The sequence below is a fragment of the Ranitomeya imitator genome, chromosome 7 (genome assembly GCF_032444005.1).
Source record: "Ranitomeya imitator isolate aRanImi1 chromosome 7, aRanImi1.pri, whole genome shotgun sequence".
Classification (NCBI taxonomy): Eukaryota; Metazoa; Chordata; class Amphibia; order Anura; family Dendrobatidae; genus Ranitomeya; species Ranitomeya imitator.
The window spans coordinates 3,542,516-3,561,450 of record NC_091288.1 but is presented as its reverse complement, the minus strand read 5'-3'; the positions used below and the strand labels follow the sequence as shown (position 1 = coordinate 3,561,450).

The following is an 18,935-nucleotide window of genomic DNA, read 5'->3' as shown; positions in this document are numbered from 1 at the left end:
TGGACGCTCGGTATCACTTCTCCGGTACCTGCAGGTGGACGCTCGGTATCACTTCTCCGGTACCTGCAGGTGGACGCTCGGTATCACTTCTCCGGTACCTGCAGGTGGACGCTCGGTATCACTTCTCCGGTACCTGCAGGTGGACGCTCGGTATCACTTCTCCGGTACCTGCAGGTGGACGCTCGGTATCACTTCTCCGGTACCTGCAGGTGGACGCTCGGTATCACTTCTCCGGTACCTGCAGGTGGACGCTCGGTATCACTTCTCCGGTACCTGCAGGTGGACGCTCGGTATCACTTCTCCGGTACCTGCAGGTGGACGCTCGGTATCACTTCTCCGGTACCTGCAGGTGGACGCTCGGTATCACTTCTCCGGTACCTGCAGGTGGACGCTCGGTATCACTTCTCCGGTACCTGCAGGTGGACGCTCGGTATCACTTCTCCGGTACCTGCAGGTGGACGCTCGGTATCACTTCTCCGGTACCTGCAGGTGGACGCTCGGTATCACTTCTCCGGTACCTGCAGGTGGACGCTCGGTATCACTTCTCCGGTACCTGCAGATGGACGCTCGGTATCACTTCTCCGGTACCTGCAGGTGGACGCTCGGTATCACTTCTCCGGTACCTGCAGGTGGACGCTCGGTATCACTTCTCCGGTACCTGCAGGTGGACGCTCGGTATCACTTCTCCGGTACCTGCAGGTGGACGCTCGGTATCACTTCTCTGGTACCTGCAGGTTCTCTTTGGGTATGTTCACCATTATTACTTTGTAGTCCTGCCCTCTCCTGTCTCTCACATGTTGGGGGTTTTCCTCTCAGTCCTGGCTTCTCCGTTTCTAATCATTAATGTGTGAGGTCCGCCTTATGCCCAGCGGGTGGCAGGATTAGGATTACAGGGTTGGGAGGAGGCTCCATCCTCAGTGTCCGGCAGGAGACCAGCGAGACATGAGCGCACACCGAGCCTCCGCCACCATGGGAACGCTCATACTGGGAGTACTGGCCGTCCTGTCACCTGTGAGTACAGAGGGGATGGTGGGAGCTGTAGTCCTAACACTGAGGCAGGAACATTAATGATTACTGGTGATGAACATTAAACACCTGACGAGGCTCGTGTGAGGAGGAAGGGGCCACAATACCAGAGAGCTAACATGTAGCCAGCTGACCGCGATAGGGGCCACTGGGGGGAGAGGGGGCACTGGGGGAAGAGGGGTATAGGGGGCACTGGGGGGAGAGGGGGCACTGGGGGAAGAGGGGTATAGGGGGCACTGGGGGAAGAGGGGTATAGGGGGCACTGGGGGGAGAGGGGGCACTGGGGGAAGAGGGGTATAGGGGGCACTGTATTAGGGGGCACTGGGGAAGAGGGCACAGGGATAGGGGGCACTGGGGGAAGAGGGGGATAGGGGGCACTGGGGGGAGAGGGGGCACGGGGATAGGGTCCACTGGGGGAAAAGGGGGCACTGGGGGAAGGGGGATAGGGGGCACTGAGGGAAGAGGGGGCACGGGATAGGGGCCACTGGGGTAAGAGGGGGCACTGGGATAGGGGGCCACTGGGGGAAGAGGGCACAGGGATAGGGGCCACTGGGGGAAGAAGGGGGCAAGGGGATAGGGGGCCACTGGGGGAAGAGGGCACGGGGATAGGGGCCACTGGGGTAAGAGGGGGCACTGTGATAGGGGCCAACTGGGGGAAGAGGAGGGCATGGGAAGAGGGGGCCAACTGGGGGAAGAGGGGGGCATGGGAAGAGGGGGCACTGGCATATGGGGCCACTGGGGGAAGATTGGGCAGGGGGATAGGGGTCAGTGGTGTAATAGGGGGCACGGGGATAGGAGGCACTGAGGTAAGAGAGGGGCACGAGGATAGGAGGCACTGAGGTACGAGAGGGGCACGGGGATAGGAGGCACTGAGGTACGACAGGGGCACGGGGATATGAGGCACTGAGGTACAAGAGGGGCACGGGGATAGGAGGCACTGAGGTACGAGAGGGGCACGGGGATAGGGGGCACGGGGATAGGAGGCACTGAGGTACGTCAGGGGCACGGGGATAGGAGGCACTGAGGTACGAGAGGGGCACGGGGATAGGAGGCACTGAGGTACAAGAGGGGCACGGGGATAGGAGGCACTGAGGTACGAGAAGGGCACGGGGATAGGAGGCACTGAGGTACGAGAGGGGCACGGGGATAGGAGGCACTGAGGTACGAGAAGGGCACGGGGATAGGAGGCACTGAGGTATGAGAGGGGCACGGGGATAGGAGGCACTGAGGTACGAGAAGGGCACGGGGATAGGAGGCACTGAGGTACGAGAGGGGCACGGGGATAGGAGGCACTGGGGGAAGAGGGCACGGGGATAGGGGCCACTGGGGGAAGAGGGGGGCACGGGGATAGGTGACACTGGGGGAAGAGGGGGCACGGGGATAGGGGCCACTGGGGGATGAGAGGGGCACAGGGATAGGGGCCACTGGGGGATGAGGGGCACAGGGATAAGGGTCAGTGGGGTAAGAGAGGGGCACGGGGATAGGAGGCACTGGGGCAAAAGGGGCACGGGGATAGGGCCACTGGGGGAAGATAGAACGGGTATAGGTGGCATTGGGGAAAAGGTAGCATGGGTATAGAGGGCATTGAGGGAAGAGGGAGCACGGGCATTGGGGGAAGAGGGGGCGCGGGTACAGGGGCATTGGGGGAAGAGGGAGCACGGATATTGGGGCACTGGGAAAAGAGGGAGCATGGGCATAGGGGCACTGGGGAAAGAGGGAGCACGGATATAAAGGGCACGGGTATAAGGGGCACTGGGTTAAGAGGGGGCACGGGTATAGGGGTCACTGGGGGAAGAGGGAGCACGAATATAGGGGGCACGGGTATAAGGAGCACTGGGGTAAGAGGGCATGGGTATAGGGGTCACTGGGGGAAGAGGGAGCACGGGTCTAGGGGCACTGGAATTAAAGATGGTATGGGTATAGGGGGCCCTGGGTGAAGAGGGGGCACATGGGTAAGAGTGAGCACGGATATAGGGGGCACAGGAATAGGGGGGCACTGGGGGAAGAGGGGTGCATGGGAATAGGGGGCACAGGTAAATGACCAGTAAGGGCAGTGCGAAGGAGGTTGATATAGAAAGAAATTTGGGGCTGGATCATGAAGAGAATGATGAGGGTGGTATTCCACACCCTGCAATTATAAAATGAATCTCTATCAATAGATGACAAATGGTTCCATTCAGTGCAGGAATCCCTCCGGAGCGGAGATCTGCTCTGGGACCGTACGTCTGAGTCACACGAGCAGAAGTTGTATCGTGCGCCACAGTCGATTATGGAAATGACGCTCGGTTCAAACTCTGTGAGACTCTAATCCGAGCTCAGTGTCTCGTATGAGGGAATCACAGCTCCGGAGAACGTAACCTCTGCAACTTCTCCATGTCCTGACCCGGCAGTGCAGTCCCCTATTCCACTCGCTCCCATAGACTTGTATGGAGGAATGCGATCCGACCATCGCAGCCAATCACAGCGTGAGAAAATAATCACTGATCCGCGCTGCCCCATAGAGTAACACTGAGCGCGGCCGTGTTATACGCCTAAGAGTGAGTGTCTGTATATAGAGGGATAGCGAGTGTCTGTATATAGAGGGGGATAGCGAGTGTATATAGAGGGGATAGCAAGTGTCTGTATATAGAGGGGATAGCGAGTGTCTGTATATAGAGGGGATAGCGAGTGTCTGTATACAGAGGGGATAGCGAGTGTCTGTATACAGAGGGGATAGCGAGTGTCTGTATACAGAGGGGATAGCGAGTGTCTGTATATAGAGGGGATAGCGAGTGTCTGTATATAGAGGGGATAGCGAGTGTCTGTATATAGAGGGGATAGCGAGTGTCTGTATATAGAGGGGATAGCGAGTGTGTATATAGAGGGGATAGCGAGTGTCTATATAGAGGGGATAGCGAGTGTCTGTATATAGAGGGGATAGCGAGTGTCTGTATATAGAGGGGATAGCGAGTGTCTGTATATAGAGGGGATAGCGAGTGTCTGTATATAGAGGGGATAGCGAGTGTCTGTATACAGAGGGGATAGCGAGTGTCTGTATATAGAGGGGATAGCGAGTGTCTGTATACAGAGGGGATAGCGAGTGTCTGTATATAGAGGGGATAGCGAGTGTCTGTATATAGAGGGGATAGCGAGTGTCTGTATATAGAGGGGATAGCGAGTGTCTGTATATAGAGGGGATAGCGAGTGTCTGTATATAGAGGGGATAGCGAGTGTCTGTATATAGAGGGGATAGCGAGTGTCTATATAGAGGGGATAGCGAGTGTCTGTATATAGAGGGGATAGCGAGTGTCTGTATATAGAGGGGATAGCGAGTGTCTGTATATAGAGGGGATAGAGAGTGTCTGTATATAGAGGGGGTAGCGAGTGTCTGTATATAGAGGGGGTAGCGAGTGTCTGTATATAGAGGGGATAGCGAGTGTCTGTATATAGAGGAGATAGCGAGGGTCTGTATATAGAGGGGATATCATTATTTTGCCCCTCCGTGTGACTTGGTCTTATACCTTTTTCCCCCACAGGTAGGGGGCGCTCATCTGCTGTGCGATCTGCTGGGGGTGATGGTGAAGGAGCGGGAGATGTGTGCGGACTCTCTGGCTCAGCTCAATGTCTCTGCTGCCATCTGGCTGCCTGAAGGTGAGTTGCAGCTTCTAATAACCATGTTGAGTGTTTCTGTATAGTAAGCGCAGACATTATAGACGATGGGTACATTTCAAAAACCTGACCTGCACATCCAAACATAAACTCAGTGTGAACAGGTGCTGAACCCAGAGTCGCCAACTCGTATATAGTTAAGTAAATAAGGCAGCACACTGCAGCGCTAAAACATGCAAACTTGAAAACACAAAATTTGAACTGCATTACTGCACTAGAAATATGAAAAATGAGAGCTTTTAGCGCATAAAAATGGCCAATTTTATGTGTACCTGGTAGCCCCTTTACGGCATCTCTCTTATACCAGGTCCTACGCTTGCCTTACCTCGCTGAGAATAAACGTCTCCATCTGAATGGGTACATGTGAAACCTCTTCTTAGACTAAAATTCTCTCTCTCTGTGGAGGGGTATTAGGGAATACATTTCAAAAACCTGACCTGCACATCCAAACATAAACTTTATGTTTGGATGTGCAGGTCAGGTTTTTGAAATGTATTCTCTAGCCTTCTGATCGTGCACTCCGCCTCCTAGCTTCAGGTGTTTTAATTACAGCAGGTCCAATACCCCTCCACAGAGAGAGAGAATTTTAGTCTAGGAAGAGGTTTCACATGTACCCATTCAGATGGAGACGTTTATTCTCAGCGAGGTAAGGCAAGCGTAGGACCTGGTATAAGAAAGATGCCGTAAAGGGGCTACCAGGTACACATAAAATTGGCCATTTTTATGCGCTAAAAGCTCTCATTTTTCATATTTCTAGTGCAGTAATGCAGTTCAAATTTCGTGTTTTCAAGTTTGCATGTTTTAGCGCTGCAGTGTGCTGCCTTATTTACTTAATTATAGACGATGGGGACATCACAGGATAACACATCGTTCACCAGTTACAGGGAAGTGATGGTGCAGCTGTGCTGCAATCTATAAGGAAACAAGAGCTCGTCATGTGCTCTCATCATTATAATAAATGGGGCTTATGAGAAGATAAAGCTTGAGGATCCGTCACCAGCCAGGATCTGTTTTTACAGTCACCAAGTACTGTTGAATACATGGAGGATGTGGAGATCTGGCGAAAGAGGGAATAGGGGAAAGTTTCAGAACTTAGAGGACGGGTAGGTGTTAGGGTACGTTCACATTTGCGGTTTGCGCCGCAGCGTCGCCGCCGCAACAAAACGCATGCGTCGTGCGGCCCTATCTTTAACATTGGCGCCGCATGGGGCCGCATGTGCATGCGTTGTGTTGCGTTTTACGCCGCATGCGGCGTTAGGGCGCACCTGTCTGGGCGCGGCAAACGCAACATGTTGGATTTTTTGTGCGGCGCCGACCTTTTAAAAAACGCATGCGTCGTGCGGCCCTATCTTTAACATTGGCGCCGCATGGGGCCGCATGTGCATGCGTTTGGCTGCGTTTTTGTTTGCGTTGTGCGTTGCGGCGACGACGCTGCGGCGCACAACGCAAATGTGAACTTAGACTTAGACAGAAATGAGGTGGAGATGTAGGGCGGTGCAGAACTGGAGATGACAAGTAGGCAGTAGAGATGCGTAGGAGATGTAGGGAGCTGCAGCACTGTGGAGAAGACGGGTAGGAAGGTAGACAGATGAGAAGATATAGGGGGTCCAGCATTGTGGAGAGGACGGGAAAGATGGTAGACAAAGATGAGGAGACAATATAGGGGGGTGCAGCACCGTGGAGAGGACAAGAAAGGTGGTAGACAAAGATGAGCAGACAATATAGGGGGTGCAGCTCTGTGGAGAGGATTTGTAGGTGGTAGACAGAAGTGAGGAGGAGATGTAGGGCGGTACAGCACTTGAGATGACAGGTAGGTGTTAGACCGAGATGAGATATAAGGGGTGCAGCTCTTAGGAGAGGAGGGGTAGGTGGTAGACAGAAATGAGGAGATGTAGGACGGTGCAGTACTGTGGAGAGGACAAGTAGGTGGTAGAGATGAGTAGGAGATGTAGGGAGCTGCAGCACTGTGGAGAAGATGGATAGGAAGGTAGACAGAGATGAGAATATATAGGGGGTGCAGCACTGTGGAGACGACGGGAAAGGTGGTAGACAAAGATGAGATAATATAGGGGGGTGCAGCTCTGTGGAGAGGATTGGTAGATGGTAGACCAGAAGTGAGGAGGAGATATCGAACAGTGCAGCACTATGGAGATAACGGTAGGTGGTAGACAGAGATGAGATGGAGATGTAGGGCGGTGCAGCACTGTGGAGAGGAGGGGTAGGTGTTAGACAGATGAGATGGAGATGTAGGGCGGTGCAGCACTGTGGAGAGGAGGGGTAAGTGGTAGACAGATGAGATGGAGATGTAGGGCGGTGCAGCACTGTGGAGAGGAGGGGTAGGTGGTAGACAGAGATGAGATGGAGATGTAGGGCGGTGCAACACTGTGGAGAGGAGGGGTAGGTGGTAGACAGATGAGATGGAGATGTAGGGCGGTACACCACTGGAGACAACAGGTAGGTGGTAGACAGATGAGATATAGGGGGTGCAGCCCTTTGGAGAGGACGGGTAGGTGGTAGAGATAAGGAGATGTAGGGTGGTGCAGAACTGTGAATAGGACAGGTAGGTGGTAAACAGGGATGAGGAGATGTGGGGCAGTGCAGCACTGTGGAGAGGATGAGTATATGGTAGACAGAGATGAGGAGATGTAGGACAGTGCAGCACTGTGGAGAGGACAGGTAGGTGGTGGAGAGGACAGGTAGGTGGTAGAGAGGAGATGTAGGGCAATGCAGCACTGGAGAGGACTGGTAGGTGGTAGACAGATGAGAAGATGTAGGGCGGTGCAATACTGAAGAGGACGGGTAGGTGGTAGACAGATGAGAAGGAGATATAGGGGAGTTGAGTTCTGTGGAGAGGATGGGTAGGTGGTAGAAACATGAGGCGATGTAGGGTGCTGGAGCACTGGAGAGGACGGGTAGATGGTAGACAGACATAAGGAGGAGATGTGGGGCAGTGCAGCACTGTGGAGAGTACGGTTACGTGGTAGAGATGAGGAGATGTAGCACTGTGGAGAAGACTGGTAGGTGGTAGAAAGAGATGAGGAGGAGATGTAGGACAGTGCAGCAATGTGGAGATAACGGGTAGATGGTAGACTGAGCAGAGGAGGATATGAAGGGTGGTTCAGCACTGTGGAAATGATGGGTAGGTGATGGGTAGAGGAGATGAGGAGATGCAGGGCTGCGTAGCAATGTGGAGAGAATGGGTAGGTGGTAGACAGATGAGGAGATATAGTGCAGTGCAGCACTTTGGAGAGGACGATTAGTTGAAGATGAGATGTAGAGTGGTGCAGCACTGTGGAGAGGATGGGTAAGTGGTGGATGAAGATGAGATGTAGAGTGGTGCAGCACTCTGGAGAGGATGGGTGGTGGATGAAGATGAGATGTAGAGTGGTGTAGCACTGTGGAGAGGATGGGTAGGTGGTGGATGAAGATGAGATGTAGAGTGGTGTAGCACTGTGGAGAGGATGGTTAGGTGGTGGATGAAGATGAGATGTAGAGTGGTGCAGCTCTGTGGAGAGGATGGGTAGGTGGTGGATGAAGATGAGATGTAGAGTGGTGCAGCTCTGTGGAGAGGATGGGTAGGTGGTGGATGAAGATGAGATGTAGAGTGGTGTAGCACTGTGGAGAGGATGGTTAGGTGGTGGATGAAGATGAGATGTAGAGTGGTGCAGCTCTGTGGAGAGGATGGGTAGGTGGTGGATGAAGATGAGATGTAGAGTGGTGCAGCTCTGTGGAGAGGATGGGTAGGTGGTGGATGAAGATGAGATGTAAAGTGGTGCCGCACTGTGGAGAGGATGGGTAGGTGGTAGATGAAGATGAGATGTAGAGTGGTGCAGTAATATGGAGAGGATGGGTAGGTAGTAGACAAAAGAGGAGATGATAGATGGTGCAGAACTATGGAGAAGACGGCAAGGTAGTAGACAGCAGAGGAGATGTAAGATGGTGCAGCACTGTGGAGAGGACAGGTAGCTGATACAGAGATAAAGAGGAGATTTGGGTGGGGCAGCACTGTGGAGAAGATGGCCACTCAGGAAGCTATTATTGGCCATTATGAAGTTGATATTTTCTCATTTAAAGATCATTGGCAGTTTGACACCTGTATTTCTAGCAGAGGGTCATTCACCACTGGTCCTTGACCTGCTGTGTGGACTATGGTAATTTGTCAATGTGGCCTGTCGGACAAAAGTAATACCCCAGGACGCCGCAACTCAATCAGTGAACAGTCACCCTCGTCATGCCCTTACATTGACTCTTTTCCACATGCTGCCCTGGCTGCTCATAAAGTGAAGAATTATTTTTTTTATAATTTCCCTGATGTGCTTTAAAACCTTGAAGAACAGGGGTCCGAGCTGCGTGAAGGATCTGCTGGAGCCGCACCGTGTGCTGCCCTCCCCGACAAGTTGGCTGGAATATGCTTTCTATGCTCAACATTAAGCCTACTGCGTCTGGAGGCAGCGCCTTCTGTTATGTAGCCACCGTCCAGGACGCACCGCATGGATGAATCGGGGATGGTCCTGGACACATTACATCAGGGTCCAGAGTCAGCTGTTCAGCATACGTGTCATTGTAGGGGGGCTCGGGAGCAGAGCTGGAATCACTGGTGTCAGTGGAGAGGGCCCGATGTCGGCCCTCTGTGACAACTGAGGTAATAATATAGGCCCGCCACATGGCGCTGGCTTAGCTCCCCTATGTCACTGCACTGTATAGTGTAAGTAATGTGACAATCATAGGTTCAAGTCCCCCTAAGGGGACTAATAATAATAATTTTATTTCTATAGTGCCAGCATCCAACATATTCTGCAGCATTTTACATTTTAGAGGGGACTTGTACAGACAATAAAGACATTACAGATTAACAATAATCACATTAATGACCAGATACAGGAGCATTGAGGGGCCCAGATCACAAGCTACAATCTGAGGAAATTGGGGAGAGAAGAAAGGTGGGTGGTAAAACGTTTTTGTATAGTGCGGTCCATCCATTAATGTAATAAATAGGGTGTTCACATATCACTGCATGAACTGGTCACCGGCCAGTGTGTGCACAGTACAGACACAGAGGGCTAGTAAATGCAAAAAGGGTGTGAGGACAGATGATACGAGGGGCCTGTTTTGAAGAAAATGTTATATGGGCAACATAGGGATAGTTATATAAAGTTGTTGAGGCGGTAGGCCAGCCTGAAGCAGTGTGATTTTAGGGCACGCTTAAAACTGTGGGTATTGGAGATTAATCAAATTGTCCTGGGTAGTGTATTTAAATGAATTGGCGCAGCACGTGAGAAATCTTGGAGACGGGAGTGGGAGGTTCGGATTAGTGAAGATGTTACTTAGGTATTTAGTAGAAAGGAGGCCACGAGAAGAGTGGTAGACTGAGACCAGGGAGGAGATGTAGGGTGGTGCTGAACCGTGGAGAGGACAGGCAGGGTGGTAGACTGCGACGAGGGAGGAGATGTAGGTTGTGTTACGTGTTACGGAACCACTCAGCACCCAGAATATGTTGTGCAGTTATATGTATGTATAATAGGTTCCATGTGAAATGCATCAGTCCACAGGCTGCGCCCCTGTACAACATATTCTGGGTGCTGAGCGGTTCCTGTTGTGAATTCTGTGGCAGAGCTCCCTCCTGTGGTCACAAGTGGTACTTCGGCTGATTCTCTCTGTAAGCTTCCGTTGGTGGAGGGAAGTGGTACTGCGGCTTCTGAGTTTCCTCCCTCAGGTGATGTGGTGAGGTCGTTAGGTGCTGCTCTACTTAACTCCACCTAGTGCTTTGATCCTGGCTTCCTGTCAATGTTCCAGTATTGGACTTGTTTTCCTCCTGGATCGTTCCTGTGGCCTGCTGCTCTGCATAGGTAAGTTTTCCTTTGCTATTTTGTTTGCTTTTCTTCTGTCCAGCTTATCTATTTGTTTGCTGGAAGCTCTGGGACGCAGAGGGTGTACCTCCGTGCCATTAGTTCGGTACGGAGGGTCTTTTTGCCCCCTTTGCGTGGTTTTTAGGGTTTTGTGTTGACCGCAAAGTTACCTTTCCTATCCTCGCTCTGTTCAGTAAGTCGGGCCTCACTTTGCTAAATCTATTTCATCTCTACGTTTGTCTTTTCATCTTACTCACAGTCATTATATGTGGGGGGCTGCCTTTTCCTTTGGGGTATTTCTCTGAGGCAAGGTAGGCTTATTTTCTATCTTCAGGCTAGCTAGTTTCTCAGGCTGTGCCGAGTTGCATAGGCAGAGTTAGGCGCAATCCACGGCTGCCTCTAGTGTTGTTGGATAGGATTAGGGATTGCGGTCAACAGAGTTCCCACGTCTCAGAGCTCGTTCTATGTTTTTGGATTATTGTCAGATCACTGTATGTGCTCTGACCTCTATGTTCATTGTGGTACTGAATTGCCTAATCACAACAGGTTCCGTAACACGTAACACGGCCGTGTTACGTGTTATGGAACCACTCAGCACCCAGAATATGTTGTGCAGTTATATGCATGTATAATAGTTTCCATGTGAAATGCATCAGTCCACAGGCTGCGCCCCTGGACAAGATATTCTCTTTCTGACCTCCCCCCACCTTTGTAATTCCCACAGTAAATATCGGCAGGCTCCAGCCCCCTGCGGCTATTGTAATGTATGTCTGGCCAGCTGTTTTCCTATTGGCCTGCCCTGTGTATCTGTGTTATATATTCTGTGTGCTGTAAATAAAGGTTGTTCTTAGACTGGAAATACGTGGAGAAGCAGTCAGCTTTTATATGCTCTCATGTGATCAAGAAATTCCTGCCAGCGTCCTTCATTCAGAATCCAGCAAAAGCAGAGTGGACCTCCTGAAACACGGGGTGGTACTGAAAGAGGTACCCCAGCTTGGTAGACCCCGTTACACTGGTGGCAGACAGCAGGATGTGATATCCCTTCTACAGGAGGAAAGGAATGAATGGAAGACAACTACCAGAAGTTAAAGAGGACTACATTAAAAGATCTGGTGGAAGCCCGAGGGTTGATCGCCAGCAACAAAACAAAAGCGGATTTGATAGCAGCCATCATGGAACACGACAGTGCAGCGCCCCCCAATGTGAACGTGGAGGAGACTGAATTCCAGAGGGAGGTAAAGAACAGATTGGCGTTCTATGGCCCAAACCCTGCAGTAGAGATCATACGAGAGGTGATGGCTGATGTGCGTACTGATCTGAAGGAAGAGATGGCCGAGCGGACCAGGATAGAGCTAACCAAGATGGAGATGGCAGAGCGGACCAAAGTGGAGATGGCCAAGATGGAGATGGCAGAGCGGACAGAGGAGAGTCAGCGAGCAGGGGGAGCTCTGGCCTCCGCCCAGGTACCTTTAACAGTAAGCCACAAAAAGATCCAGTATAATGCCTTCCGACAGTTGGGGGAGGCAGAGGAAGACATTGATGGCTTTCTGCAGGACTTTGAGCGGCAGTGTGCCCTTCATCAAGTGAAGCCGGAGGAACGGGTTCAGATTCTGGCCAGCAAGCTGACAGGCCGGGCAGCGGACGCCTATCGCACGGTACCCGATGAGGACTGTATGGACTATGAGCAGATCAAAGAAGTGATCTTGGCCCGGTATGCGCTGGCACCAGAGGCATACCGCCAAAAGTTCCGCAGACTTATAAAACGAGTAACTGATACCCACGCTGAATGGGCCTGTAAATTACGGCGGTCACTGCTACAGTGGGTACAAGGGAGCCAAGCAACCACTAAGGAGGACGTCCTCCAGCTCTTCTTGTTAGAACGATTCTTTAATGGACTAAACCCCGAGACACAGGAATGGCTTCGGGATAGGCGGCCAATGACTCTTGAGGAAGCCGCTCGTCTGGCCGATGAAGATCATGACGCCAGGAGGCCTCAGTTGTCCGGATCAAAGATGGTCACTAGGGGTCCGCCCATAGACCTGGAGGGCCCCAAACCACCGAAGATTGTAGGGGGACCAGCTAGAATCCCGGCCTACCACAGTTCCCCTGGGGCGCGATGCCAAACCTGCCATCAGCTGGGCCACCTGCAAAGACAATGTCCCAACCGGACTCAGCATACCCAGTGGCCAAAGGCGGGAACAGCTACCTTCCGCCGGGCCGCTGTACCCTGCTACCAAGGCGAAGCTGACCCGGCATTGGGGGCTACAACTAACCAAGGGGTGGAAGACATGGAGGAAGTGCTGCATGAAGTAGACCCCGTGCAGGCAGCCCGGGCAGATAATCGACAACAGCATCGACAGGTCGTGTGAGTTAATGGGAAACGCAAGAGATTCCGGAGCAACTTTGAACCTTGTGAAGCCTCATCTCGTCCGGGACCAAGAGAAGACGGACCGGACAGTGGCAGTCCGTGTAGCAGGGGGAGCCATACATCCACTGCCCACTGCCAGGATTCACCTGAACTGGGGAGTTGGGGATGGCCTTGTTGAGGTCAGCTTGATGGAGGATTTACCTGCAGACGTTTTGCTGGGAAATGACTTGGGGCCCATGTTGTCTGCCTTCTCGGTTGCCCCTCTGGCTGAGACATATCCTGTGACCACCTGGAGACAAGCTCGAGCTGCGGAGGCGGAATCACACTCAGAGGAGGCCCAGGTAAGACATCCCAGCCCTACACGTATTCCCATAGCCAGACACATTTCTTGGGCCAGCCCAGATGAATTTAAGAGGAAGTTACTTGAGGATCCTTCATTGGAGGGATATCGTGGAAAGGCACAGGAGGGGAGAGGGGTACTGGAAGGGAACAGTTTATATGGAAGCAGGGACTCCTCTACCGGATCACAGAGCAGCACCACACAGGGACGAGCCCCACTATAAAATGACAGCTGGTAGTTCCCAAGAAGTATAGGCAGGAGTTACTGCAAATCTCTCATGACATACCCTTGGCCGGGCACTTCGGCGTCAGTCGCACCAGGCATCGTCTGACAGAAAACTTATTTTTTTGGCCGGGGGTATCCTATGATGTTCGTCAATACTGCCAGACCTGTGACAGTTGCCAGCGCATTGGCAAGAGGAGAGATCGATGCAAGGCCAAATTACGCCCCCTCCCCATTGTGGAGGAATCATTTAGCCGAGTAGCGGTCGATCTGATAGGGCCGTTAGCCAAACCCAGTCCATCAGGGAAAAGGTATATATTGACAGTGGTAGATTATGCCACACGGTATCCAGAGGCGGTTGCGTTACCTAACATACTGGCAGAGATGGTGGCAACTGCCCTGCTCCAGGTTTTCTCACGGGTTGGATTTCCCCGGGAGATTATCTCAGACCAGGGTACCCAGTTTACAGCAGAGGTGACCAACCAACTGTGGAAGCTGTGCGGCGTAAAGTCCATTAGAAGCGCTCCGTACCACCCGCAAACCAATGGGTTGTGTGAACGCTTTAACGGGACGTTAAAACAACTAATTGGGACTTTTACCAGGACGTACAGGGACTGGGAGAAATTCTTGCCTCACCTCCTGTTTGCCTATCGAGAGGTGCCCCAAGAATCCACGGGGTTCTCCCCATTCGATCTGGTATACGGGAGACGGGTAAGGGGACCCCTAGACTTAGTGCTAGAACACTGGGAAGGGGAGGGCATCATAGAAGGGGTACCTATTGTGCCCTATGTGCTGGAATTCCGGGACCGCCTACAGGAGCTGAACCAGGCTGTACGTAGGAACATGCAGGTGGCCCAGCGGCGCCAGCGCGTATGGTACGATCGGAGGGCCAGAGAGCGCACCTTGGAAATAGGGCAGAAGGTCCTGGTGTTAGAGCCTACTAGGCAGAACAAGTTCCAAGCTGCATGGCAGGGGCCCTACCAGGTAGTGGGGAAAATAGCCGACACCACCTATAATGTCGCCGATTGTGACGACCCCAGGGTTATCCGCATGTTCCACGTGAATATGCTGAAGCCCTATCGGGAGCGCCCTGAAGAGGTAGTGGCTATCTGTGCACCTGAAGCAGAGGATTTAGCCGGACTTCCCTTGCCTGATGTTTTAGCGGAGAGGACTCAGTCTAAAACATGGGACCAGGTACACTGGGGTAAAGACTTAGGTCCCCGGGAGAGACAGCAGGCGGAGGAGTTGTTGAGGCAGCAACAGAGGATGTTTTCGGGGAATCCCGGGTACACTCACCTGGCACAACACAAGGTTGAGACCCAGGATCAGACCCCCATGCAACAATCCCCCTTCCGCGTCCCTGAGTCTGTACGAGAAGGGATGCGACAAGAGATACAAGAGATGTTGTGTTTAGGGGTCATTGAAGAGTCAGATAGTCCCTGGGCATCCCCCGTAGTGTTAGTGCCCAAGAAGGATGGGACTACACGGTTTTGTGTAGACTATCGTAAGCTCAATGAGAAAACGGTGACGGATGCATATCCCATGCCGCGTGTGGATGACTTGTTAGACCGGCTGGCAGGGGCAAAGTATTTGACCACCATCGATCTATGTAAAGGCTACTGGCAGATTCCCCTTAGTCCTGATGCTATTCCCAAGTCGGCATTTGTCACCCCGTTTGGTTTATTCCAGTTTCGAGTTATGCCATTCGGGATGAAGACTGCCCCGGTGACCTTCCAGAGGCTGGCTGACCGGCTTCTGGATGGTCTCCAGGACTATGCGTGTGCCTACCTGGATGACATCGCCATCTACAGCGCCACATGGGAAGAGCATCTAAATCACCTAGAGACAGTATTAGACAGGATCCACAAGGCCGGAATCACCCTGAACCCAAACAAGTGTCACGTGGGCAAAGCAGAGGTACAGTATTTAGGGCATTGGGTGGGAAGTGGGAAACAGAGACCAGAACCAGCCAAGATTGAGGCCATAGCCAAATGGCCCACCCCACGCACTAAAACCCAGGTCATGGCGTTTCTAGGGACAGCGGGGTATTACAGGAAATTCGTTCCCAATTACAGCAGCGTAGCCAAGCCCCTCACTGATCTGACCCGTAAGAACCAACCCCGCCAGGTAACCTGGACCCCAGAGTGTGAGGAAGCCTTCCGCCAGCTAAAGGACGCCCTCACCAATACCCCTGTATTGGCCGCACCCGATCCAACTAAACGTTTCCTTGTCCACACAGACGCTTCTATGTTTGGATTGGGGGCAGTACTAAGCCAAGTCGGGCCGGACGGCCAAGAACACCCGATAGGTTACCTGAGTCGGAAACTACTGCCCCGTGAAATGAGCTATGCGGCCATCGAGAAGGAGTGCCTGGCAATAGTATGGGCACTCAAAAAGTTACAACCATATTTGTATTGACGACAGTTTTCCCTCCTAACGGACCATAATCCCCTAGTCTGGCTTAATCGGGTCTCCGGAGACAAAGCCAGATTACTGCGGTGGAGTTTAGCCCTACAACCTCTGGACTTCACCATCCACTACAGACCCGGCAAACAAAACGATAATGCCGATGGACTAAGTCGACAAACGGAACTCGTACCAACCCCATAAACTTCGGTCATCCCCAAACCGATCCGTTAAGGATCAGACTGTGTATGCCGATCGCGTCGCTGAAAAGGGGAGCCGTGTTACGTGTTACGGAACCACTCAGCACCCAGAATATGTTGTGCAGTTATATGTATGTATAATAGGTTCCATGTGAAATGCATCAGTTCACAGGCTGCGCCCCTGGACAAGATATTCTCTTTCTGACCTCCCCCCACCTTTGTAATTCCCACAGTAAATATCGGCAGGCTCCGGCCCCCTGTGGCTATTGTAATGTATGTCTGGCCTGCTGTTTTCCTATTGGCCTGCCCTGTGTTTCTGTGTTATATATTCTGTGTGCTGTAAATAAAGGGTGTTCTTAGACTGGAAATACGTGGAGAAGCAGTCAGCTTTTATATGCTCTCATGTAATCAAGAAATTCCTGCCAGCGTCCTTCATTCAGAATCCAGCAAAAGCAGAGTGGACCTCCTGAAACACGGGGTGGTACTGAAAGAGGTACCCCAGCTTGGTAGACCCCGTTACAGGTTGGTACTGAACCGTGGAAAAGACAGGTAGGGTGGTAGACTGAGACGAGGGAGGAGATGTAGTGTGGTGCTGAACCGTGGAGAGGACATGGAGGGTGGTAGACTGAGACGAGGGAGGAGAGGTAGCCTGGTGCTGAACTGTGGAGAGGACAGGAAGGGTGATAGACTGAGACGAGGGTGGAGATGTAGTGTGCTGAACCGTGGAGAGGACATGGAGGGTGGTAGACTGAGACGAGGGAGGAGAGGTAGTGTGGTGCTGAACCGTGGAGAGGACAGGGAGGGTGGTAGACTGAGACGAGGGTGGAGATGAAGGTGATGCTGAAACATGGAGAGGACAGGTAGGGTGGTAGACTGAGACAAGGGAGGAGATGTAGGGTGGTGCTGAACGGTGGACTGCTTTGTGGATGAGAGAGATGAGTTTATATTAGACTCTAGCGGATGGGTATTGTCAAATTCCTTCTCCGTGGTGTAACTAATTTGTCACGTGACCGCTCTCAGCACGTGACTTGGGTTGTTTCCCCTCAAGGGGTTAATCTATCTCCCCACTCTCAGTCCAGCATTCAACCTCTGTCCTATGCTGTAATGGGAGCATAAATCACACACCGACCCAGGCCACACACCCGCTCATACACGCTGCCACCACTGACCGAATATACGGGTGATGAGTCCCGGAAATATTAATACTAATAACTTCTACCACTCATAAGGCTCACACACTTTAGGCTGTGGATTCTTTTAGAACATTCAAGATTCAACTTGTTAAAGTTTTATGCTTTAATACAAAAAGGTTCAGTGCTTACAGTAAGAAAAGTTATAAAAATATTATAATAAAAAGACATACAACTTATGCAAAACAGTATAAAATAACAGGAGAAACCTTACAGAAATCATCTAACTGGTAGTTTGCTTTCTGCTCCCTGAGGGGGGTAAATGGAGTTGGTGGAACACACCAGCATCTCAGGCTGCCCTCACATGTGAACACGTATCTCTGTATACAGGTCTAATTTATAGCTTTGGTCTGGAGGTCAGGTTTCTAGACCAGCCCCTCAGGTTAATATCATAATTGCTTGGTTTTTCATTGGACCACGGCCGCGCCCCCCAATGAATATATTATTTTCTCTTGAGATCCTTTGTATAAAAGCTCTCCCAGAGAAACTATCAGGTCATAATTAACATCTCTCTTCCAAGAGCTAGGAGGTGTCAAATGTTACCTTTCCTCTTGGCTTCCAGCAGGACCCACTGGCGAGATTGGAGACAGAAGTCTACTTGTCCCAGGAAAATACATATTAACACATGGGTGCGAACCACAATACCTATACATAAGGTCACTGCACACACACACATATATGTATATATATGTGTGTGTATATATATATATATCTCTAATATATAAAGCTGAATGTGTGTGTGTGTATGTCCGGGATTGGCATCTGCGCCGTCGAAGCTACAGCCACCAAATTTTGCACAGTCACACGAGAGCGTCATAGGCTATGTTGTGAGGCGAAATTTTAACCCTGCACGTTCCAATTCACCAAACAATTTTGCCCCTATCTTCATAATGGGGAAAAAGTGAAAGGAAAAGTGTTGGAGGCAAATTGACAGCTGCCAAATGTGAACAAGGGGGACTTAAAGAGTGAGAGCAATGGCGCCAAAGAGTATATACCGTACAGTTGCTAAGGTGGGGCCCCGACATGGGATACTCACCACACATGGGGATATGAACACACACACAAAATGCGCCACACACTACCATGTGCTTGAACACATATACCACCCTCAGCACACTTTTCACCACACATACACCAACCTCGCCACATAAAAATCGAAACACAAAAGTCGCTGCTCAAAACTCGCCACCCGCAAAACTCACCACATGCAAAACTCGCCACATGCAAAGCTAGGCTCACATGCAAAACTCACCTCATGGAAAACTCGCCACACGCAAAACTTGCACATGCGGAAAAATTGCCACTTGCACAAAAGTTGCAACACATACAAAAGTTGCCTCACACAAAACTTGCACATACTCAAAACGCACCACACATAAAACTCGTCACGCGCAAAATTTGCTGCACACAACTTGCTACACTAACCTGTCACATGCAACTCGACACACAAAAAGTTGCTACACGCATGTTGCCACACAAAACTCATCTCACAAAAGTCGCTACACGCATGTCGCCACATGCAACTCAACACACACAACTTGACACATGAAACTCGCCCTAAAACACACACAAGTCTGGTATTATCCTTCAAAAATAAAAATCTGATTAATAAGCAGACAAACTACAAGAGCAACAAATGTACCATATAGGAAATTCGGCAGCTGTCAGTCACATGACCTGTCTATTATG

General features: G+C 51.4%; 1 protein-coding gene across 2 annotated transcripts in view; it reads left to right on the top strand.

Annotated features, from left to right (window-relative positions):
• The first annotated feature begins 922 nt into the window (after positions 1-922).
• Positions 923-18,935, top strand: part of SCTR (secretin receptor) — a 177,221-nt gene continuing 159,208 nt past the window's right edge. For both annotated transcript variants that reach the window (XM_069732564.1, XM_069732563.1), the window contains exons 1-2: positions 923-1,011; positions 4,542-4,656. In XM_069732564.1, coding sequence (XP_069588665.1) covers positions 943-1,011; positions 4,542-4,656 — 184 coding nt within the window. In that variant the 5' untranslated portion in view covers positions 923-942. The remainder of the gene's footprint in view (positions 1,012-4,541; positions 4,657-18,935) is intronic.